Source organism: Gekko japonicus, unplaced genomic scaffold, assembly GCF_001447785.1.
Source record: "Gekko japonicus isolate JY-2015 unplaced genomic scaffold, Gekko_japonicus_V1.1 scaffold42, whole genome shotgun sequence".
NCBI classification, from domain to species: Eukaryota; Metazoa; Chordata; class Lepidosauria; order Squamata; family Gekkonidae; genus Gekko; species Gekko japonicus.
Genome location: NW_015165831.1, coordinates 571,516 through 595,629, shown reverse-complemented (window position 1 = coordinate 595,629; position 24,114 = coordinate 571,516). Strand labels below are relative to the sequence as shown.

Genomic DNA, 24,114 nt, shown 5'->3' with positions numbered 1-24,114 from the left:
GATAAAGAAGAGCCTCAGCGATGGCTCACAAGGCACAAATCAGCATCCCGATGTCGGAGGCCAATACAAACGGTGTCCCGAGCAGGAAGCGGTCGTCCCAAGATGTGTCAAGAGCCACGGTTGTGACTTTCCACAACATCTGCTACACAGTGAAGACCAAGAGTGGCTTTGTGTGCTGTCGAAAAACAGTTGACAAAGATATTTTGAGAGATATCAAGTATGTATTTCTTAAAATGGATATCGTACTCCTTTTCTTGATGGTTCTTAGCATTTGTAGTGGGGCATTAAGTGCTTCTTTACAGATGTCTACTCAGTAATCCTTACAACAGCCTTGTAACAACCCATATTGCAGACTGGAGTGAACAGAAAGAATATTTGTTTTAAATGTATTTATACGCCTACCATGTTCTCAATTTAAACTGCCAAGTGGTTTCTGGTGATTAAAAACAAATATAATTGTTAGAAATGTAGAATTATCACTTATCTGAGCTATTTAATGACTTTTGGCTCCAAAACTGCAAAAGCATCTCTGCCCTGGGGAAAAGACAGATACAAGTGCCAGGGCCTATCTTTTCCCCATTCATGGAGCTAATTGCAGCCTTTTAAAATTATTATTATTGCTGTCGTCACAGCTAACATATGGTGACCCTGTGGGGTTTTCAAGCCAAGAGATGTTCAGAGCTTGTTTGCCATTACCTGCCTCAGGATCCTGGACTCCCTTGGTAGCTGGTCTCCCATCCAAATATTAAACAGGGCTGACCCTGCTTAGCTTCTGAGATCTGACAAGATCAGGTTCGCATGGGCTATCTGGGTCAGGGCAATTGCAGCTTTACAAGCAGGGCCTTTTTTCTGGCTAAATGCACCAAAACAGAGTTCCGGAACCTCTTCGACAAAATTATTTTTAAAATGTTTAAAAGTTTATGAGATTTCAGTATATAGACTGAAAATTTCACTTCCCTCTTGAGAGTTCTGGCACCTTTGTTTAAAAAAGAAAAGAAAAAAGAAAAGCCCTGTTTACAAGGAGTTATTTAAATTGTGGAACAAGCACAAAAGGAGAGCATTAAACTGCTTATTCCCCCAGTGACTCTTCTGTGGTCTTCAGTGCAGCCTTCTGGTGCTGCTAACTGGCTATTTGGGATTTTGCATGTGATTTTTCAAGAATCCAGAATCTTTCACATTTTGTCTAGTTCAGCCCTCAGTCCCCTCGATACACAGGGTTGTTCTATAATGCAAGAAACCATGGCTCAGTAAACATCGCTGCTTACATTGCGCACATAGGGACTGATTCCACAAAGCAGTTGTTCCGCCCTTGTTTCCCTGAGTTGTACGGCTCAATTCCCCACTATTTGCTGTGTGGTCGCATTTTGACCCGCATCCCCCCCCCTGATTTCCCCCACATCTTCTTTATCCTGAAAAATAAGGATCAAATAGACGCGGGGAAAATCGGGGTGAGATGCAGGTCAAAATGCGACTGTGCAGCAAATAGTGGGAAATTGAGCCGTACGACCGAGGGAAATGGGAGACTGAGGGCGGACCAACTGCTTTTGCGGAATCGGTCAGGGAATCTTGTGCCTGATGTTACATTGCTGTCAAAATAAATTGCGGTGGGTCCCATATGTTAGCTACAGTAAACTACCTATTGTTTTACATCATTAAAAAGAAGAGAAAAGGCACTGACCGATTTTAACAAGCATCTTGTCTTTTCAGTACTTAGAAAACCTGGTGGTAGAGGGCCCCCAACGAGTACAAGAAAAACTCCCAATGTCTAGACATATTTTCCCTCTTTGGCTTGTGTGCTGCTTCTTTGGGTCTCAGCCCAGGGTGTTTTGTTTTTCTTTATGGCTGGGTCTTAGATGTTCCGTATCATATGACCATTGGCCACCATTTGTAAGAGGCCTATAAATAATTAACTGTGTTATATTGCTTTGGGTGCAAAAGGTAACAGAGCCACGCCTTGTAACATTAGGGACAACTTATATTTTGAGAAACGGAAGTGATAGGAAAGCAGTAATTACTGACCGGGTACGCAATGAAATTAATGTCCACATTTCAGGAAGCATCTGCTAATCCACAGCTGTTACCTTTTCGGCCCAAAGCAATATAACTCAGTAAACTGTAGTTTGATCTCCTGCTATATTTTAAGATTGGCCATTGCCTCCTTATTTCCTTCATTTAAAAAAAAATACTTTAAAAAAATATGCACAAATTCTGTGTTGCCCTATTCAGGCTTGATAGATTTCAAATGGGAAAGATCACCTTTCCAGTTAAATGCTTTCAAATAATGTTATCTGATGGCTTCTATGTTCTGGAGAAGTCCTGGGGTTCCTTTGAGGTTTAGCAGGAATTGGTAAGCGAGAAGGTCAGTAATGGAGACAGCCGTCCCTTGTGGACAGCTTGCCCACTGTTTCTGGGGTTGCCAACCTCCAGGTGGGGCCTGGGGATCTCTCGCTTTTACAACTGGTCTCCAACTGACAGAGATCAGCTCCCCTGGAGAAAATAAGAACATAAGAGACGCCAATGTTGGATCAGGCCAAAGGCCCACCCAGTCCAAAACAGTGGCCAAAAATACCAGGTGCCATCAGGAGGTCCACCAGTGGGGCCAGGACATTAGAAGCCCTCCCACTGTTGACCCCCCCCCCAAGCACCAAGAGGACAGAGCATCACTTGCCCCAGAGTCCCTATCTATACCTTGTGGCTAATAGCCACACAAATGGCTGATTTGAAGGGTGGACTCTATGGCATTGTACCGTGCTGAGGCCCCTCCCCTCCCCAAAACCCGCCCTCTCCTGGACACACCCTCAAATTCTCCAGGTATTTTCCAACCCAGACCTGGCAACCCTAACTGTTACCGATCTGCCTCTGCAAAGTGCGGCTGGAAGGAAATCGACTCAGCGGCTGGGTATATGAGGCCCATGTTTAATTTCTTGCTCTACCAGTGCAGGGCTGGCCCCCATTGTGAATAATAATGAATCCCATGCAATGGGGCCAGCCACAACAATTCGTTATGGTTCTGCAATTCCCATGGAACCCACAAGTTTGCAGGAAAACCATGCCTAGTAAAAAACAAAACATATATTTTGGGTAACCATCTCAAAGGAATTTAACCAGTGTTGTTCCATATGTGCAGATGTCACAAAAAGCAAACTGCTAAACAACGGTCCTTTCTGCATTTGGATCTCATCCCTGGTTTTGTCAGAGTTCAACTCGCAACACAAAGTACCTTGCGTTTATCCCTGGTTATAACAGCATCCGTTTATCCCGGGACAAGTTTGGGGAGAAACCGGGGTGACTTCAATGTAATGTGGAAACAAAAAATACCCTGACATAATTACAGGGGTGAACTCGGGTGTAGTGTAGAATGTAAGTTTGGGGACAGGGTTGAACCAGGATTTAAGGTCTAGTGCGGAAAGGACCAACATTTTCATTTGTTAGCCCTTCTTGGTAGCCCTTATAAGGACAGAAAGGTGGGGTATATTTTTTTAAAAAATAAATGAGTAAATAAATACCAGCTTTGACTGACCAGCGGCATGAAGCAATTGCTTCATGCATGTTCATGACTGTTGTTTGACTTTCAGATGTATGTTGGGAGATCTGATAGTGGATTTGCAATATCTAGTTGCAACCTTTGACTTGCCTTTTGTTCGTTGCAATACAAGCACGGCTTCTGCAAGTTATTGTCAGTCGTTTCAAACAAAGCATTTTATTTGGCAACAGCTGGTGTCAAGTGACAGACTATTTGTCCAGCTGGGCTCCACTGCTGCTTGACAGTCACAATTCCTTATAGGTTATGGTGTACTAAAGAAAAAAGGGGAAGTGTCAATCTGTTGTCGTTGCACATTTGTGTTAGCAAGCAGTGATGGTTAATGGAGGTAATTTAATGGAAGTAATGGATGAGAAATATGCTGGGCTTTGCTTTACAGTGGGATAATGAGGCCAGGACTGAACGCAATTCTTGGACCAACAGGCAGTGGAAAATCTTCGTAAGTACTGAAACAATCACTCTACCTCTTATGTAACCATTCAGCCCTTCCTCCAAGGACATCAGAGCAGCATACATAGATTTCTGCAACTCTGTCCTCACAACAACCCTGTAAAGTGGATTAGACTGAGAGACTGATCATCAAAATGTTTAGGATCAGGGTTTTTTAAAAAAACTTTTTCTGTAATTTTGGTAGTTCTGTTCTCGGCTGAGCTTTTCTGTGATTTTGGCTGAGCAGTGGCTCATGTGTTTATTGATGTGGTCTTAGGTAGACAGAGTATTAGAGAATATGCAGCATCCAGGTGCCTTTCCCTATTGGTATCACCCACACGGAAAGAGAGAAGAGTTTACAAAGCAGGAAGTGGAAGCTGATTGGTTCCTCCTGGTCATATGACTCTGCCAGTGGTTTTTGTTTTGTGGCTTGAAGGATCTACACTTTCCTCCTCTGAGTAGCTCTTGGGCTGGGCCAGTGAGAGAGGAACTCATGCAGAATCTTCCAGCTGAGCCCTGTGGTGCATATCATGAACCTGATTGTATGACCTACACAGGGGTCGTTTCGTAGAAAAAGAGATAAGGGAACTCATTAGCATAACTCATTAGCATATGCCACACCCCCTGACATCACTGGAAGTGTGTCATAAGGCCACACCCCCCGCCCCCAACGGTCCCGGCCACTGCCGCCGGCCTTGCAGCTCCACTGCTGAGCCCCATGAGGGGCCTGGCGGTAGACCTGCAAGGCCGGCGGGAATGCAAGGAAGCCCCGCGAAGGCCTTCCCTGGCCCCAGGCAGGCAGGGGTGGGGAGAGGCAGGGAGGAAGCAACTTACCCTCCCTCTTCTCCTGCCTCCTCCTGGCTGAAGGAGGGCCGGAAGCGGGGCAGCCAGAAGCAGGGGGTGGGGCTTTGTCATGTTCTTTGTCAGTGGCCCCCCCCCCGTACCTCACCCGGGGGAACTGCGATCCCCCGCGATCCCCCCCGAAATGACCTCTGGACCTACAGCATATTGTAGCTGTGTTCCACACTGAATGAATACTACAGCTCTGTGCAATTGTTCTTTATGAACACTGTGCATGGGTATCTTTCTGCAATTATAAATGTTATGAAGCAATAACAAAATTATAAATGTTATGTGCAGTAACAATAAATGCCATGTGGCGCAATAACAAAAAATACTGTGTGATGCGTCTTTAACTGTTCTTCTAGGCTACTAGATATTTTAGCTGCGAGGAAAGATCCTCATGGGTTGAATGGAAATGTTCTAATCAATGGAGCTCCTCAGCCTGCCAATTTTAAATGCATCTCTGGGTATGTGGTACAGGTAAGTCACTTCCAGTGCAATCCTAAGCAGAGTTTCTAAGACCACTGAAGTTACTTTTATTGTCTCTGTATTTCTTATTTTACCATTCACAGAAACTAGTGATGGGTTTTCTTGATCCAAATGTTGCTTTACTTGTGCTTATAGTGGTTGGCCCCACAGCCCCATTCATTTTTCTAACCTTGTCAGGTATGTTTGTATGGAACTCCATGTATGCTCTGGAGTCCTTGTGTACGCATTGGAGTTGCTGGTTTAAGCCACATATCTGGAAGTAACCTAATGTTTTATTCTTTTGAGCAGGATGATGTAGTGATGGGAACGCTGACTGTGAGAGAGAACTTTCAGTTCTCAGCAGCCCTCCGACTTCCAAAGACTGTGAGCACTCATGAAAAGGAGGCGAGGATTGATCAGATCCTCGGAGAACTGGGCTTGATGAAAGTGGCAGATTCAAAGGTACCAGCTTATTGTCAAGTGTCACCTGCATACTTTTAGAGACAGTAAGCGTCACATTTTAACCAGACTACCTTTTCCCAGGCTGTGTATTGCTAAGAATGAGAGACTCCCCCCCAGTCTAGTGATTCATTTCTCATTAGCATAATAGGCCACACCCAACACCAGAAACTCATTAGCATATTAGGCCACACCCCTGCCAGCACAGCTCATTAGCACATTATGCCGCACCCCCATGTTACCAGAAGTGTGGTTATCCAGCCACATCCACCTTTTGCTTGTTATTCTGTTTACCTTGTTTGTGGTCAAAACCCAGGGCCTTTTTTTGTAGCAGGAACTCCTTTGCATGTTAGGCCACATCCCCTAATGTAGCCAATCCTAATGAGTTCCTGCAGTTGGGTGTGGCCTATTATGCTAATGAGTTCCTTCTGGGCGTGGCCAACTCGGGAGCTAGCCGGAACTCCGTTCCTGTGCGTTCCTGCCCAAAAATAGCCCTGCTCATTAGTTACTTCCAAGTTACATTCATGGATGAATAACCAAAACATCTTCATACAGTTAAGAGCAAAGTGTCCGTAATGCCTCAGGCAGTTGATGCCTAGAGTTTCTGGGATAGTGCAAAAAAAAAAAAAGACTCTGAGAAAAGGGCAGAAACCTTGATGTACAGAGAAACAGCAAACATTGTGCCCAAAATATACAAACACCCAAAGCAATCAAAGAAGATTTCTACTGATGGAATAGCTGATGGATAGGTAGGCATGTGCACTGATTTTTTTAAAAAAAATGTGTAAAAAGGAAAGTTCTGAGTGTTTTGCTGCTCCTGCACTGTGGCCAGGATGAGGGACAGTGTAAGATGATGGGCCGTAAAAATCAATTGAAAGCTAGTACTTTTTTCATGGAGGGAGTGTCTTGCACACTAATAACACTGATGCTGAAGGGACAGGACATGGGAGGAATCATGGGTGGCTCAAGCCATTCGTCGTATTTTTTCAGGTTCTAGTTGAGTGAAAATGAGAAGATGCTTTTCGGACTAGGGATGGGCACAAGCCAGGAAAACGGTGGTTCGTTGGGGTTCGTGTTTCATTCGGTGTAGTGGTTACGTGCGCGGACTCTAATCTGGGAGAACCAGGTTTGATTCCCCACTCCTCCACTTGCACCTGGCTGGATGACCTTGGGCAAGCCGTAGTTCTGATAAGAGCTGTTCTTGAAAAAGAGCCGTTTCTGTCAGAGCTCTCTCCGCCCCACCTACCTCATAGGGTGTCTGTTGTGGGGAGGGGAAGGGGAAGGAGTTTGTAAGCTGCTCTGAGACTCCCTTGGGTAGTGAAATATAAATCCAATCTCTTCTTCTTCTAAAATGAACCATGAACTTCATGAACTTTTCTGTTTCCCGAACTGGTTTGTGGTCCGTTAGGTTTGTGAGTTCAGGAGGTGGTAGAACGGAGTGGGCTAGAGAGGCCAAGCTCACAGTAAGTCTCCAGCTGATTCTACCTGCTCTCCAAATTTGGTGAGAATTTGATTTAGGGGGCGCCGCGTTACAGCCCTCCGAAGCAGGTGCCCTCAGGAAAGTGCTCTCCCAGGAGTGTGTCGAGCTGCCCCCGTGCAAGCTAGAGGCATCCAACTCATGGAGGACTTCCCTGGGGTGCCCCTCCACCTGCCCTGCAGGTTGTGTGCAGATTACCAATTTTTTTTTGGGGGGGGGAGATCATCCAAAGGCTACTGGGGCTCAGTCCCTCCTGTCTGGAGCCAGAGGTGAGAACTAAAAATAAAGGCAACCCCAGCAAATAATAAAGAAAGATCACTTGCCCATCCCCGGGCAGTGGCGGAGAGAGGCTACTCGGGCTCAGTCCCTCCTGTCGTCCTGTGAGCCAGAGGTGTTGTTTGTTATTTGTAGGTTTGCTTTTGATAAATAAAATAAAGGCAACCCCGGCAATAATAAACAAAAATAGCTTGCCCCCCACCCCTGGCAATGGCAGGGAGAGGCAGGGTGTAGCTTAGTCCCCTGTCCTAAGCAAGAGGTGTTGTTTTTAGATAAATAAGAGTAAAGGCAGGAGACTGCCCCAGCAAATAAAGAAAGAAAAGAGCTTGCCCCCACCCCCCCCCCCCGGCCACGGCAGGGAGAGAAAGTGTGTGGCTCAGGTCCCTGAAACCACAGCAAGGAACACCTTCCCAGCCAGGAGAGGTGTTTTAAAGCTTGTCCCACTGTGTGTGTGGGGAAAAGAGTCCCTCATAGCCTCCCCTAAAACCAGCCATGCAGGAAGCAATTGGACTAGTCTCTCTCACGTGGATGGACTAACTGCTCTTCCTGCTGCAAAGTGAGAGCACCTGACTTAAGGGTGGCATATATGCAATCTCCCAGAGCTGCCAATCAAGCGATGGACAACTACTATGGATCTTTTTAGGGCTCTCCACAAGTCCACTCCCAGCGTTGCCTAGAAATTGACTGAATCGGCACCAGGCTGTCTGGAGAACAAACCACTCTAATGTACCTCCATGGGAAAAAGGCAGTTCATTCATGGGTTTGGGAAGGACACGACCAAATGAACTAGTTCAAAATGAACCACAAACCAGCCCAGTTCATACTAGAACCACGGTTCGTTTCTTGGTCTGCGCCCATCCATAGTTAGGACCCTTTTACTTGGTGTTCAAGGCTCTGTGTATTTTTTTTTTAGCAGAAAGGCATTATAGAAATATCATTGATAAGTAAATTGCTGCTTTCCAGCCTCAGCTCTCTTACAAGAATGGTAATGACCAACCTCACATTGACTTTCTTGCGCAAAGCCAAGAGCAATGAGGTTCAGATCGCTTATCTTGGTCCACCTTCTTCTCCCTTGACTTCATCTCCCCACCCCCCACCTCGGCAAATTGAGACTGCACGAGATTGTGATTTGAATTCTGTGAATGTGACATTTGTCTCATTTGTTGGAGCCCTGAGGTTTCCTTCCTCAGAAAAGAATTTAGTGGAAGAGAGTTATTGGCTCCAACCCAATGTTCTTTTAATCCATTCATTAAAGAGCCTAATGAGTAAAAAACAACAACCCTGTTCCATAAATAATAGTAGAACAAAGTCAGTTTCTCTATTGTCTTCCACTGCTGGGTGGGAGAAAACCATAAGAATGTATCCATTTTCCAAATGGGCTCAGAAAATTTGATGCCTATTCTTGTTTCGCATTAGGTTGGAACCCAGTTCATCCGTGGCATATCAGGGGGAGAGAGGAAAAGGACCAATATTGGGATGGAACTCATCACCGACCCTGCAGTCTTGTTCTTGGATGAACCAACCACTGGGCTGGATGCCAGCACAGCCAATGCTGTTCTGCTGCTCTTGAAGAGGTAATAACTAGGCACTGGTACATCGTCTTTGGCTGGTTATCTCTCCCTTATAATAAAGCAGTAGTGGGGACCAACGTTCTAAAATGCCCGCCTTTAGTGTTTGGCCGGAAGAACTGCCACTCATAAGACACTGGCTGGGTTGACTGGCTGCTTTGTGCAGTCCCGCCCAGCGTTTCAAGGTCTTTTGCATATGGAAGCTGATTGGACTTCACTCCATTCCACACCTCAAACTCCCCCCCCCCGCAAGGCAGTTGGAATTTTCATTTGCATATGGGAACTACTGTATTCTGAGATAACATATGTCCTTACTCACAACACATCACTTCCCCTTTAAAAGAAACAAACCCAATAACACAATCACGCCACACCACAAAGAAGACAGATCACACCACAAGCAGAATACCTCAAGGCAAAAAATGATAGGAAAAGGTGCCAGCAGTCACCCCATTACTGCCACAGATGGTGTGCAGGTCCCAGGTTCATGTTTTAAAAGCTGCCTGGGGGACTATGGACCATTCACACACTTTCAACCATAACATACCTCATAGGGTAGTTGTGTGGATCATACGGGGGAGAGGAGAAAGATGTCAGCTGCTTTGGTTCCCACTGCAGGGAAAGACTGCCCTTTCCCTAGGCAGAGGCTGTGGGGGGGGGATGTAAAACTTAAGACTGCCGATGCCTCCGTCGCCTGGCTGGAGTGGCCGCGGGGGAGTCTGGAGTCGGGCGGCCGCTGGTGGGAGCCGCGGGTGCCCGGGCCGAGATTGGGGGGGCAAGGCGGGCGACAGAAGGCCGATGCCTCCGTCGCCCGGCCCTCTACAGAATCCACCCCCCAAACCTCCAGGTATTTCCCTCCTTAGAGCTGGCAACCCTACATTCCCCTCAGTGCCTGTTGGTAGGCAACTAAGCTTGGTCCTGTCACCTACTTTGGCCTTTGGGAGAAAACACATTGGGGCCAGTCCTGATAGGGTTGCCAACTCCAGATGGGAAATTCCTGGAGACTTGAGGGATGGAGCCTGAAGAGGGTGAGGTTTGAGGAGGGGTGGGACCTCAGACAGGTACACTGCCATAGACTCCACCCTCCAAACCAGTCAGTCTCACATAGGGAACCATTGTTGCCAATCTCCAGGTGAGGGCTGGAGAGCACTCAGTATTACAACTGCTCTGCAGAAGGGAGGGCAGAAGTCAGCTGAAGTCAAAGGGGCAGATAATGGTAGGTTGATGGTTAGCTGGGAAGGAGATGGGGTTGCCAACTACATGCTGACAAATTCCTGGGGATTTGAGGGGTGGAGCCTGGAGAGGGTGGGGTTTGCGGAGGGGTGGGACCTCAGACAGGTAGAATGCCATAGACTCCACCCTCCAAACCAGCTATTTTGTCCTGGGTAACAATTGCTGCCAATCTCCAGGTGAGGGCTACAGATCACTCACAATTACAACTGCTCTTCAGGTAGCAGAGATCAGTTCCTCTGGAGAAAACAGTGGACTCTGTCATTATACCCTGCTGAGGTCACCACAGCAAATTGACACTGTTTGCCCAAAGCCAGAGCACTGCCCCAGAGCCTCTTTCTAGATCTCGTTGTATTGCTTTCACAACGGGCTTTACTGCTAGTGTGTAATAAAGCAGCAACAAGGTGTGCAATAACAAAAAGAACGGCAGTACCATTTTTAGCCAGTTTGGAGTAGTGGATAGTGCAGTGATTGGATTAGGGAGTCTTGGGTTCAAATCCTCACTCAGCTGTGATGCTCACTGGGTGACTGAGCTGTCTCTCCACAGAATTATTGTAAGATCCAGTAGTGGGGAACATTAAATGCATGCACGCCAACCTTCCAAGGCCCTGCTTTGGATGCCCCTGCTTTCTGAGTTAGGCATGTGGCCACCTGGGAGAGAGGGCCTTCTTAGTCATGGCACCAGAACTCTGGAACTCTCTCCCCTAAAGTTGCCTGGTTCCCCCTGGCCACCACCAGGGGATGGGGGTAGGGTTGCCAGATCCAGGTTGGGAAACTCCCGGAGATCTGGGGATGGAGCCTGGGGACCTCACTGGGGAACAATGCCAGAGAGTCCCCCCTCCAAAGCATCCGTTTCCTCCAGGGGCGCTGATCTCTGTAGTCTGGAGCTGAGGTGTAATTCTAGGGGGTCCCCAGGTCCCAGCTGGAGGCTTGGCATCCCTACCAGAGTGTCCTGCCTGTCCCCCTTCTATTGTCATCTTCTGACAGCAGGCAGGGCTCTTTTTGTAGCAGGTACTCGTTTGCATATTAAGCGACACCCCCCTAATGTAGCCAATCCTCCAAGAGCTTGCAGATTGGCTACATTAAGGGGGTGTGGCCTAATATGCAAATGAGTTCCTGCTACAAAAAGAGCCCTGACAGCAGGTAAAGGCCTTTTTGTGTTGACTGGCGTTCCTTCAGTGACCCCGCCTTCCTTTCCTGAGCCAGATACAATATGAGCCAGCTAAAATGGCTTTTTTGAATGAATTTTTATTGTATTGTATATGTTCTTCAACTTGGTTTTACTTGTCTGAATGACGTATTTATGTTTGGTTTTTAAGATGTATTTTTAATCCGTTAGACGCCTTGGTGGCCCTGATGAGGGCAGAAAGGTGGAGGTATAAAAAGGCGGTCACTGAAATATAGCATTGTTTGTGTTGCGCTGTTGTTTATCTCTTGTGGAGTTTGAATGGTTCTCTTCAGAAAATCCCTCCTTTGTGCATTGTGGTGTGTTATATGTGCATTATGTGATATTGTTAAATCCATTCATTTGAGTGATATCTGTTCCGTGCAGGATGTCCAGGCAGGGAAAAACAATCATCTTTTCAATCCACCAACCTCGCTATTCCATCTTCAGACTGTTTGATAACTTGACCTTACTGGCTGCAGGAAGAATGCTGTATCACGGACCTGCCCAGAATGCCATCGAGTATTTCAGATCCATCGGTAAGCTTTCAGAAGGCTCCCAAGCAAATGCAGTGGGCACAAAGGAAGACGTCTGTCAATCAGTCCCCCAATCTGGTTTCATTTATTTGCCTCTGTAGCAGTTAGCCACTCGTGTTTGTGATGTACGTCTGACAACCTTTAGCTTTGCCATCCCGCCGGTTGGTGAGACGTGAAAGTAAGAGTGATGTTTGAGTTAACTTCCATTACTTGATGACCTTCAGTGTTCTTATTTTGATTTTCTGCTGAGAGACAAGGCCGGGAATGCCTGGTTGCCATGGGTGTCAGGAATGCAGGTTAAGACCACTGGAACCAAAAACTGTAAAGAGTGGGCATCTAAATAGTCGAAGGGGTGTGGGGCAAGGATTTTAATAGCCAGGGAAACAAGGATTTTAAGGTAAGCTCTTTTTAAGCTCAGCGGAAGCAGTTTTCTTTTTTGTATATATTATAGCAATTAATCTAAGTGTGCCATTGCCTACCTTAGTCCTCTATTTTATTTATGTCGCGACAAGTGTTCATGACTGAATGGACCTCCTTCTAGCTGTGGGGTTCAGTAGACACAGCTAAGATATAACAGGGCTTCTTCGTACTGGGCCTTCATTGCTGCTGGCCTGTGCTTCCTCAGAAGAGATGGATGGATGGATGGATGGATGGATACATGTATATATATGTAGAGATAGATAGGTAGATAGGTAGATAGATGGTTGGTAGATAGGAGATAGATGGTTGGTAGATAGGAGATAGATGGTTGGTAGATAGGAGATAGATGGTTGGTAGATAGGAGATAGATGGTTGGTAGATAGGAGATAGATGGTTGGTAGATAGGAGATAGATGGTTGGTAGATAGGAGATAGATGGTTGGTAGATAGGAGATAGATGGTTGGTAGATAGGAGATAGATGGTTGGTAGATAGGAGATAGATGGTTGGTAGATAGGAGATAGATGGTTGGTAGATAGGAGATAGATGGTTGGTAGATAGGAGATAGATGGTTGGTAGATAGGAGATAGATGGTTGGTAGATAGGAGATAGATGGTTGGTAGATAGGAGATAGATGGTTGGTAGATAGGAGATAGATGGTTGGTAGATAGGAGATAGATGGTTGGTAGATAGGAGATAGATGGTTGGTAGATAGGAGATAGATGGTTGGTAGATAGGAGATAGATGGTTGGTAGATAGGAGATAGATGGTTGGTAGATAGGAGATAGATAGGTAGATAGGAGATAGATAGGTAGATAGGTAGATAGGAGATAGATAGATAGATAGATAGATAGATAGATAGATAGATAGATAGATGCTTTCCTACTCCATCCCCAGGGCTCAGGGCTAGTAGCAAGCAATGGGTTCAGAACACAAAGAAATTCTTCTGCATGCTCCAATTAAATTAATGGTAGGTGTGCAGGATCACAGCTGTGAGGCTGATATGAAAACATGTCACGGGGAGCCAGCTCAAATGAGATGAATAGTCCAGTTAAAAACACTGCTCCAATATGATCTTTTAACTGTAGTGATCAATGAACCTAGACACAGATTTTTTTTTTTGAGGCAGGTCAAATAATCTGTAGGCATGCGACATCAGATTGCAGGCACGGGGTAGAGATTATGTGTTTTAGTTCCCCCTAAGTAATAGTAATAATAATAATATGAATATAATAAGTAATAAGGAACAGCGTTCTGTGCGCCTTGGTGTTTAGTCATGCCGGCCACATGACCACGGAAACGTCTTTGGACAGCACTGGCTCTTTGGCTTTGAAATGGAGATGAGCACCGCAACCCTAGAGTCGGACTTGACTGGCTTTCGAGCAAGGGAACCTTTACCTTTACTTTAAGTAATAGGTACGGTAGTGTATCTCTTTGATATTTAACCCAAGCTCATGCCCACCTTGTAGACTTCCCAGGGACTCTGGACTAGCCCCTGCTAGAGAGAGGATCCTGGGCTAAAAGGACCCTTGATCTGATCCAGCAGGGGTTCTCCTTGACTATTTCTGTTAAGTGTTCCTGTCTGAGGAGGACTGTATCACATAATTAACCTCGACATCTGAATTGGCCTTCACGTGGCTTCCAGAAGATGCTCAGACTCTTGTTCTGGGCAAGTCTCCAGCATTAAGAAGATGAGGACAATGACTTTTGGTGTGCCCATGTGATCCAAAACATCCAGTCCCATGCCATGTTTGGCCTGCAGATGAGGCACACAGCTGCCCTTATCCAAAGTGTCATGTCATCAGTGTGCTAATTTTGCAATTACAGCGATGTCGTTAGACGTGAGATAATTCATGTACTGCAACAAGAACATGGTTAATTGAAGCCTGTTTTTTTTAATAAGTAGATTTTTAGTGGCATTATCCTAAGTGCTTGTCAATACTATTTTTCTCTACACTTCAGTGATCTGGGAGAACTTTTTTCCTTGTAGGTTATGAGTGTGAACCATACAACAACCCTGCTGATTTCTTTCTGGATGTCATTAATGGAGACTCGACAGCTGTGGCTTTGAACAAGACTGAAATAGACATAGGTATGCAGAACATGTCTTTCATTTTTATCCTTCCTCTAAGAGCTCAGGGCAATGTGCATGGCTCTTTACCCATTTTCTTCTCTACAACAACCCTGTGAGGTAGGCCCAAGGTCCTCTAACAAGCTTCATGGTTGAGTGAGGACTTGGATCCAGGTCACTCTAACTGCTACTGCGTCATTGTTCCCTTTGCTTTTTAAGGTCACTCAACTGGTGTACAATATGGATGGGTAAGTTTCACATTGGTCAGCTCTGTCATAGAGAAATCACTCCTGGTGATATTAGGTTAACAGAAACCATTTCGCTGTATACTGCAGAGCAGGATGCCAGAAATTGCACCCTCTAGTTGTACAACCACTACACAGCCTGCCTAAGGGCTTTCCCTGGTGCTGATGTATTGGAGCCAAAGCATCCACAGTTCAAACAAGAGTTAAAACGTGCTAGCATAATTTAGATTCTGTGTCATAAAAAGTTGCATTTTACAACGTAGTTTATCTTAGTTTGCATAATATATTCTGATTGTGCTATTAAAAGTTGCATTTTACAATTCACGCGTCCATAGTTTATCTCAGTTTGCATAATATATTCTGATTGTGCTAGAAAGGACCTAGAAAACCAATTTGTTATAGTAGTTCGAATCCCCAGACTACCATGAAAGGTTGCTGAATGAACTTGGGCTGCTCACATAGCCTGAACATAAGAAAATAAGAAGAGCCCTGCTGGATCAGACCTACTGGATCTGACTGCTGGATCAGACCTGCCACACAGTGGCTAACCAGTTCGTCTGGACAGCCGAGGCCTTCCCCTGATGTTGCCGCCTGGCTCTGGATTTAGAGGCTTTGGATGTGGAGGTTCTCCTCAGCCAAGATTTCCAAAGGCCTAAGCTTTTGAGAGTCAAAGCTGCCTTCATCCAATACATCCAAGAGATAAAAGGAGCGTTGACTCTCAAAAGCTTAGACCTCTGGAAATCTTGTTGGTGTTTAAGGTGCTACTGTCCTTGTATCTTGCTATACTACTGAGAGTGGCTATGGATAGCCCAAGCTAGCCCGATCCCATCAGATCTTGGAAGCTAAGCAGGGTCCGCCTTGGCTAGTATTTGAAAAGGCGACCTCCAAGGAATACCAGGGCCGTGATGCAGAGGCAAGCAATGGCAAGCCGCCTCTGAAACGTCTCTTGCCCTTAAAAACAAGCCTAGCCCAACACCTAGTGGTGCATAACACTAAAGGAGCTAGAACTTCTGGCTGCCAGACAGTCTTAGGACCTCCTGGCTATTCCACACACAATGCCATATGATAATTAATTATTACTGAGCGTGGCTATTTAAAAGTGAAACAAAACTCACCAATGAGATTGGATCCTGGATGGTAAAAGAATTCTGCTAACCAAATACGTACGCATGCTTTAATTTGTTTAAATGACAGTATTACTGAAAAGAGAGGTGTTGAATAAAGCTAAATGAATGTGAACGTTGATGTGATAGTTTTGCAAACACTGGATGCCTAATGACAGTGGAAGTCATACTCCATTTTAATGTGTGTCTTTTGTTTTGAAGCACCGTGGAGCAAAAGAGCAGAAACACATTTGGTAATTTCTTCAAAAATTAACTGGATTCTGCGAACTGGCACAATGAACTTCCATGGTAGAGTGGGGATTCAAAGTCTGACGCTTTGTTCACTGTGGGGTCTATGAGTGTACCCCCGCCCTCTTTTCTCCTGTAATTAGCTTTTGAGATTTTATTCCCGTTTTATCTGAAGAAGTGTGTTTTGCGCACGAAAGCTTACACTTTGAATAAAACTCTGTTGGTCTTAAAGGCGCCACTGGACTCAGACTTTGTTCTGCATTTTTCTCCTGTCTGTGCTTTCAAGACAGTGTCGAAGAACACATCAGCCGTGACAGGACGCTGGCAGAGAGACTAGCAGAGGAGTATTCCAATTCTGCTTATTACCAAGAAACCAAAGCAGAATTAGAGAAGCTGTCACTGGGGAGCCAACGCAAGACTGTTGCTTTCAGACAAATTACGTATTCCACATCCTTCTTCCACCAGCTCAAATGGGTCTCCAAACGCACCTTCAAAAACCTGATAGGCAACCCACAAGCCTCCATAGCACAGGTAACCTTAACTTGAAACATGCACGTTTCTGGGCATTAATGAGAAACAGTTTACATTTCATGGCAATTTTGCCTTTTATGCAAAACTAGACCGACATTTCAGCCCTGGCCTGGTTAGACCAGGGTAACCCAAACTTGTCAGATCTTGGAAGCTAAGCAGCATTGGCCTTGAAGAAGAAGAAGAGTTGGTTTTGTACCCCACTGTTCACTACCCTAAGGAGTTTCAGAGCAGCTTACAATCTCCTTCCCTTCCTCTCCCCACAACAGACACCCTGTGAGGTAGGTGGGGCTGAGAGAGCTCTGAGAGAATTGCTCTTGAGAGAACAGCTCTGAGAGAACTGTGACTGACCCAAGGTCACCCAGCTGGCTGCATGTGGAGGAGTGAGGAATCAAACCCAGTTCTCCAGATTAGAGTCTGTCACTCTTAACCTCTACACCAAACTGGCTTTGGTCAGTGTTTGGATGGGAGACCACCAAGGGAACTAAGGTTGCAACACGGAGGCCAGCAATGGCAAACCACCTCTGAACATCTCTTGCCTTGAAAACTCCACCAGGGGTTGCCATAAATCAGCTGTGACGTGATGGCAAGAGAGAGAGCGAGAGAGAGCGAGCCAAATTTCCCCTCAAGCCCAATGCAGCTTCCTCTCCCAGCTCGTTCAATGTCTCCTCCTGCCTCCTAGCCTTGAGACTTACCTGAGAGAGTCCCATGATACCTTTTTCACTCTGACTCCACCACAGCTGGAGAACCACTGGCTTAACATTTCCCTTCATATCGCTTTCTTCCCTCATTCTCTTTCCTCAGCTGCTTTCTCCTCAGCCCTGGCAGCTGGGAATGCCGGCTGGGAAGAAAAAGATGTGGAGAGAAAGGAAAGGGCTAAGAGGCCTCCTGCCTCTCTTAAGTGTTCAGATGTCTTGCATCTCTCATTATGCCGTGAGAAATGAGACCCATCCATTCTGAGCTAATATTTATTTTAATGCTATTATTTACTAATATTCTTCTCTTCATGTTCTTAATGTTTGTGTCATTTATTATTAATTAAATAATTATTAAAGAGAGAAGGGAACGAACCCTATCGAACGTATCGTTCAATATAGCTGCCATCTTGTTAAATCTTTCTTCTCCACAGGAAAATCTCCTCAGAGTGCTGACGTTTAAACACTTTGATTCTCTGTGTATGTTGATATTATGGAGATCCATAATAATTGCTTTGTAAAAGCTTGACCTTGTGACAAGAATTATGGCCTTTCAGAACTTTATAATCTTCTAGGGTTAAGGGCCCTGACTTAATTTCTTTCCCTCAATCGTTTTGATCTCCCTAGTGTCATTAGGAACAGATTTGAAATTGCGGACTCTAAGTGGCCCACAGTTCATTTCTTCTTCTGTGCTAATCTTCTCAAATTGGTCTTGATATGATCCTCGCTTCCCACTGCAATTGGCTTAGCGGCTGGATTATCCCTGACATTTGGTCCTTTCGGCAGGTTCTTAGCAGTGTGGTACCATGTGTGAAGTGCTCTTTAATGTTAAGGTTCAAGGCTTTCTCCTCCTTTGAACAGCGGTGGGGAAAAAGACTCGGCTGTCTGACACCATCATCTTGGCTGCAATTTTAAACATTTCTGCGTAATTCTTAACATGCCGTCTCAGCTGCTCTTGACTATATTAGGAAACCGACTGTTATTCTGGCTGCTTTATTTGTTTGTACACTTATGTACCACCCTTCTGCCATCGAACAATTCAAAACTACTGCCTACAACAGAGGTTCCGAGTCATATTAAGGCTGTGGACGCTTTCGGAATTTTGAGAAAGTATAGTGGGAGGTCAGTTACAAAATGGCTGCCGTGGTAGGCGGGACGAATCACAAAATGGTTTCCATGGGAGACCAATTATAAAATGTCAGGAGATTTCAAGCCAAGCAAATCTTCCCATGGTGTCGCAGGGCTCTTTTTGTAGCAGGAACTCCTTTGCATATTAGGCGACACACCCTAATGTAGCCAATCCTCCAAGAGCTTACAGTAGCCCCTGTAAGAAGAGCTCTGCAAGCTCTTGGAGGATTAGCTACATTAGGGGTGTGTCGCCTAATATGCAAAGGAGTTCCTGCTACAAAAAGAGCCCTGTGTGATGGGCAGTCCCGGCAAATCCAAAAGTAATATCTCCTGGAGGCTAATACTCCAGTGAGGTGATAGAAAGTTGGGATTGGCTTGTTGGGATTTGGCATTTTAGGGAAGAAGCAGGTGGGCATCATAGCAGAAAGCCTGTGTGGGTGTTGGTGGTAGTTGGTCGATAGTCCCAGGCGTTTCCTTCTTAAACTGCAATAGTAGCTGGGATTTTTAAAAAGGCACTAGTACCCACGAGAGTTGCCAGCCTCCAGGTGGGAGCTGGAGATCTCCAGGAATCACAGCTGATCTCTGGGCTACAGAGATTGGGTACCCTAGAGAAAATGGCTGCTTTGGAGGGTGGAACTGATGACATTAGTCTTCACTGAGGTCCTGCCTCTCCCCAAACCTTGCCCCTCCCCAGGCTTTGCCACCAAATCTCCAGGAATTTCCCAACCCAGAGTTAGCAGTCTTAGTCCCCCACTGACGTGGTTATTTGTCCATAGCTGATAGCTATGCACTGTTTTGCCTTTGCACTGTTTTGCTGTAGAGCGATGCCACTGGATAGTACATGGGATCATTTGTTTTTCAGCTGTGTGTGACCATTTTCCTGGGATTGGTCGTAGGCGCCATATTCTTTGGGGTGAAAAATGATGCTAGCGGCTTGCAGAACAGGTCAGTCACCCCCAGTGCGCCAGATCTTTGTCCTGCCTCCTCTTAACCTTCCGTGTTCCCCCTTGGCTTCACCACCTAGCCCTTCCCCGGGGGCTGGCATTTATTTTTTTAAATCAAAAGTTGGCAGTCCTCCAGGGTAGGCAATTCATGGTTTCTCTACCAGCAGTATAGCTATAGCTTAGATATAGAGACACACACATATAAATAGATACACACACACATATAGATACACACACACACATATACATGTACATAGATACACACACATACATATACATATATATACACACACTCAGGTGTGTGTGTTAGGGTTGCCAGGTCCCCTTGTCGTCCCAGTGGGGGGATGTGGGGGCATTCTGGGATGTCCCCGACATGATGATGTCACCCCTAAGTGACATCATCATCGCAGGGACATTGTGGGGCAGTGCTCTGGTTTGAGGACAAAATTCTATGGGGAAACCGGCTTCAAACCATAGAGTTCTGCCCTCAATTTAGAGCATTGCTGTACGACGCCCCTGACATGATAACATCACTTCTGGGTGATGTCATCACGTCAGGGACATCATGCAGTGATGTCACTGTTTGGAGGCGGGGAACCCCCATCAGGGCCTGGGGACTGGCAACCCTAGTGTGTGTATGTATGTTAAAAACCCTTCCCCCACCCCCAGAATGACTAGCTAGTGGATAAATTGCTATATCAGGGGCCTATATATGAAAGGGAAGGAGTGGGGAAAATCTTTTCCAGTGGGGGACCAAAAATCACGGCAGGTGAGCCCCTGCCCTGGCCTATCCTGCCCCTCCTCTGTGAACACCCCATCTAGGATTCCACACGGGAGTCCAGAATCCTGAGCAGTTACATTCTGTTAATCTAGTTGACATCAGTACAGTGAAACTGTCTTAACTGGTCTGTGGATGGCGCTGTCATTGTGAGTGCTCTTCGTCTTTGCACCGAGCTCAGAAATAATCAGCAGGCTTCATGCATCCCCAAGCAGTATTAATCAGTCTCAGGAGGGTAGCCATGTGGGACTGCTGCAGAAGGGCTTGCTGGGAGTCCAGTAGTGCCACGGAGACTGACAAGGTTGTCAGGTATGAGTTTTTGAGAGTGGAAGGGAACATTGGCTCTCAAAAGCTCATACCCTGATAATCCTGCTGGTCTCTAAGTCGCTACCAGACTCAAATCTAGCAGTTAGAATCAGGGCACTTTGATTTAAGAAGAAGAGGAGGAGGAGATTGGATTTGTATCCCGCCCTTCACTTGGAGTCTCAGAGCGGCTTACAAACTCCCTTTCCTTCCCCTCCCCACAACAGACACCCTGTGAGGTAGGTAGGGCTGAGAGAGCTCTTTCCAGAACTGTCCTTTCAAGGACAGCTCTTGTCAGAACTACGGCTTGCCCAAGGTCATCCAGCAGCTGCAAGTGGAGGAGTGGGGAATCAAACCTGGTTCTCTCAGATTAGAGTCTGCACACTTAACCACTACACCAAACTGCCTCTGGTTCAGTCTTTCCAGTGGGAGTGGGATAGCAAGATTCTGTGCAGCTGTGGCCATGCAGAGTTGCATGTAATTATTCTCTTCAGCCCAAGTGGATGCAAAGACTCCCTTCCACTAACCAGACTCCTGTTGGGTGAAGTTTTAGTGGCTGTAACTCATCAGAAGGGGAGCCAGTGGATACAACCCGTAGCTCTGTCCAAGCTTCCAACCCACTTCTCACGTAAAATTAGTATTAAGAAGAAAGTTTGGATGGCTCTTAGAGATCTGGGCTACCCAGAAGGCCATTTGAAACCTCAGGCTCACAAGCTGGTCTCCAATCCCATGCCTGCTTGAGCCTTACAAAAGCCTTTGTGCAGCGCAGTTGGGAGGATGCGGAAGTGGGGGTGGGTGGGAACTGGGCTAATGGGGGAGCCAAGTGGCCGAGGAAGAGCAGAGGAGGGGAAGGAAGGGCAGGATTGTTCCCTCGGTTAAAGAAGTGGGGGGTTAAAGAGGGAAATGGTTGCCAGCAGGCACTACCTAATTTCCTTAATGGTTTTGATCCTGCTTAACTGATTTACATGACACCAATCTTTGTTTTGTTTTATTTTTCCTCTGTAGAATTGGTGCCATGTTCTTTGTGACCACCAACCAGTGTTTCAGCAGCATCTCTGCCATTGAACTCTTTGTTGTGGAGAAAAAGATATTTATGTAAGTTGAATGTTGTTTGTTTAGGCAACTGGTACCCGTCAAAAGGTAACACTCAAAGCAGCGTACAACATAAGAATTAATTTTTTTTTAAAAACCAGAATATTGTAAAACAAAACTTAAAAAAAGAGAGAAGACCAGTGACTAGCAACAGGACAGATCTCAAAAGATCAGAAGGCAGGCAGAAGAGTTGAGCTTAAAGATAAAGCCTAACAGTCAATAGTAAAACCATTGCATCTAGGAGTAAAAAGTTAGAGGCTGCTTTCATAGGTTGTTGGATAAAGCACTAAAGCAATAATTTGCAACCAGATTTTCTTGTGCTGGATTTGGATAAATGCACTTAATGCGGTATAGTAATCATTTGCAACCAGATTTTCCTGTGTGGAGGACCTCTTCAGACACATTACTTTAAAAACATTTTAGTTTATGCCACAATATACTCATGAAAGACAGAATGGGTGTATGCACTGTTTGCAGATGCATTTATTCTGATCACAATAATGTCACGTGACTTGATACATTCCTTACAACTTACCCTAATGGTTCCTGTGTGCAAAACGATTTGCTTAGTTAGAACTGACTCACCTTATTCTGTTATTTTATTGCAGACACGAATACATCAGTGGGTATTACAGAACGTCTGCATATTTCTTCTCAAAGCTAATGGCTGACTTGATACCCATGAGGACTATACCAAGCATCATTTTCACATGCATAATTTACTTCATGTTAGGCAAGTAGACGACAGGCACAGCTGTGGGTAAAACGTGGACCTAAGAGATCCAAGTTAAAATTCCTAATTGGGTTTATGTCAGCATTATTTGACACGGCTGCAACCCTGGTGAGTTAAGAGCGGGCCTAGAGTTTGCACACGCCCTCCCCTCACCACAACTAAAAGGGAATGACGAGACCAGAGGATTCTGTGCTTATTTGCCTGTGGAATCTTCCAGCTGGGTTGTGAGCATTCCTCCTGTAGTAAGCAGAGCAGGCAAAGCGTTGCTGGAGACCCAAGGCCTTGCCCCGAGTCTTGTCCCAGGTGGAACAAATCTCAAGAACACGAAATGATGATGATGATTTAAATTTTTATACTGCTCTCCCCGCAACTGAACTCACATGAGACTGAACTCACTTGGGACAGTTTTTCTCTAACGCAGGAGGAATAGCAAACTACCCCCCAGGGCTGCTGCTACTGCAGCATATGAACGGGAATGATTAAAAATAAAAATGCAATGTGTTCTCAGTGGAATAACTGCAAATATTTAACAGGCGATACAAAGACCCCCTTCCTTCTTTTCCTCGTTCTTCAAGGTTTCAAGCAAACAGTAGAGGCGTTCTTCATCATGATGTTCACCCTAATGATGGTGTCTTATACAGCCACATCGATGGCACTGGCTATCGCCACGGGGCAGAGTGTGGTAGCTGTTGCTAACCTGCTCATGACCATCGCATTTGTCTTTATGATTGTGAGTATCCTGACTTAAGGGTGACTTACGGCTGCTTCATGAGTATTTAACAGCAGTCGCGTGCTGGCTGCTAGGAAGCTGATCCGTGTGGGCATCTGGCCACGCAGCTAATCGTAGGAAGGGCCAACCTGTGGGGCTTTTGTGCCAGCAGAAACAATATATTGGACATAATGCCTCTTCCAGTGACAAATGGCAGTGACTTCGAGACTGTGTGTGTGTGTGAATATGGTGGGGAGTTAAAAGGAGGGCTGAAACCTACTTTGGGGGGGAAATGCCACTGTGTTGGATTCACTCCCTGCTCTGCCGTCTGGCTTGATCTAGTACCGGTATTGACATGATTGGGAGGGGCGGAGAGAAGAAGAGTGGAGTACTGCTGCCATTCATGCTGACCCCTTCTGGGACTTGAGCAGCTGGCTTCTGGTGGCAGCAGCTTCTGCCCACCTTGCCCAGGGTGAGGACCATCCCTTAACTGGCACTGGGGTGGCAGTAATTCTGGGGTCCCGTCCTGGAGTTTTGCCCAGGGCCGCAGAATCACCAAGACCCACCCCTGCTTGGACTCCCTGGTGTAGCCCCAACCACAGCTCACAGGCATAGTGGGAATTTTAAAAGTATCCCTGTTGTCCACCCAATGTGCCCCTGCTGCTTAGTCTGATCAAAGGGTGGGACAACAGAAAGCAACGTGGAAGAAGGTTATCCTGTCACTTGCTTCTCCGTTGTACTGAGAGTGTCACATTTTACGGAGGGGATCAAGATGGCAGGACGCAGCAGATACTTAAGTACAAACGGAAGCTTTCCCTTACGCGGCTTAGCTCAGAACAAAGTTTGAGTCCAGTGGCACCTTTAAGACCCACAAAGTTTTATTCAGAGTGTAAGCTTGCGTGTGCAAAGCACACTTCTTCAGCTCAGTGGTTCTTAACCTCTAATCCATTACCACCCCACAAATATGTAACATTATCATCAAATTCCCCCACCCCCCAAAAACCACAAGTAAAGAATTAGGACATGGAAACAACACTCTAGACAAAGGCAACTTGTATATATTTATCAGATATGAATATACAATACACAGATCTTGGGCATACATTCAATGAGGCCTTTGTGCCCA

General features: G+C 45.9%; 1 protein-coding gene across 1 annotated transcript in view; it reads left to right on the top strand.

Annotated features, from left to right (window-relative positions):
- Positions 1 to 20: 20 nt before the first annotated feature.
- The window catches only part of LOC107110064 (ATP-binding cassette sub-family G member 2-like), a 29,453-nt gene continuing 5,359 nt past the window's right edge, over positions 21 to 24,114 (top strand). Inside the window, exons 1-12 of the mRNA XM_015410785.1 lie at positions 21 to 217; positions 3,921 to 3,980; positions 5,179 to 5,293; positions 5,591 to 5,743; positions 8,910 to 9,067; positions 11,844 to 11,995; positions 14,401 to 14,502; positions 16,365 to 16,609; positions 19,292 to 19,374; positions 21,460 to 21,549; positions 22,155 to 22,279; positions 22,855 to 23,009. Of these exons, the coding sequence (XP_015266271.1) occupies positions 21 to 217; positions 3,921 to 3,980; positions 5,179 to 5,293; positions 5,591 to 5,743; positions 8,910 to 9,067; positions 11,844 to 11,995; positions 14,401 to 14,502; positions 16,365 to 16,609; positions 19,292 to 19,374; positions 21,460 to 21,549; positions 22,155 to 22,279; positions 22,855 to 23,009 (1,635 nt within the window). The remainder of the gene's footprint in view (positions 218 to 3,920; positions 3,981 to 5,178; positions 5,294 to 5,590; positions 5,744 to 8,909; positions 9,068 to 11,843; positions 11,996 to 14,400; positions 14,503 to 16,364; positions 16,610 to 19,291; positions 19,375 to 21,459; positions 21,550 to 22,154; positions 22,280 to 22,854; positions 23,010 to 24,114) is intronic.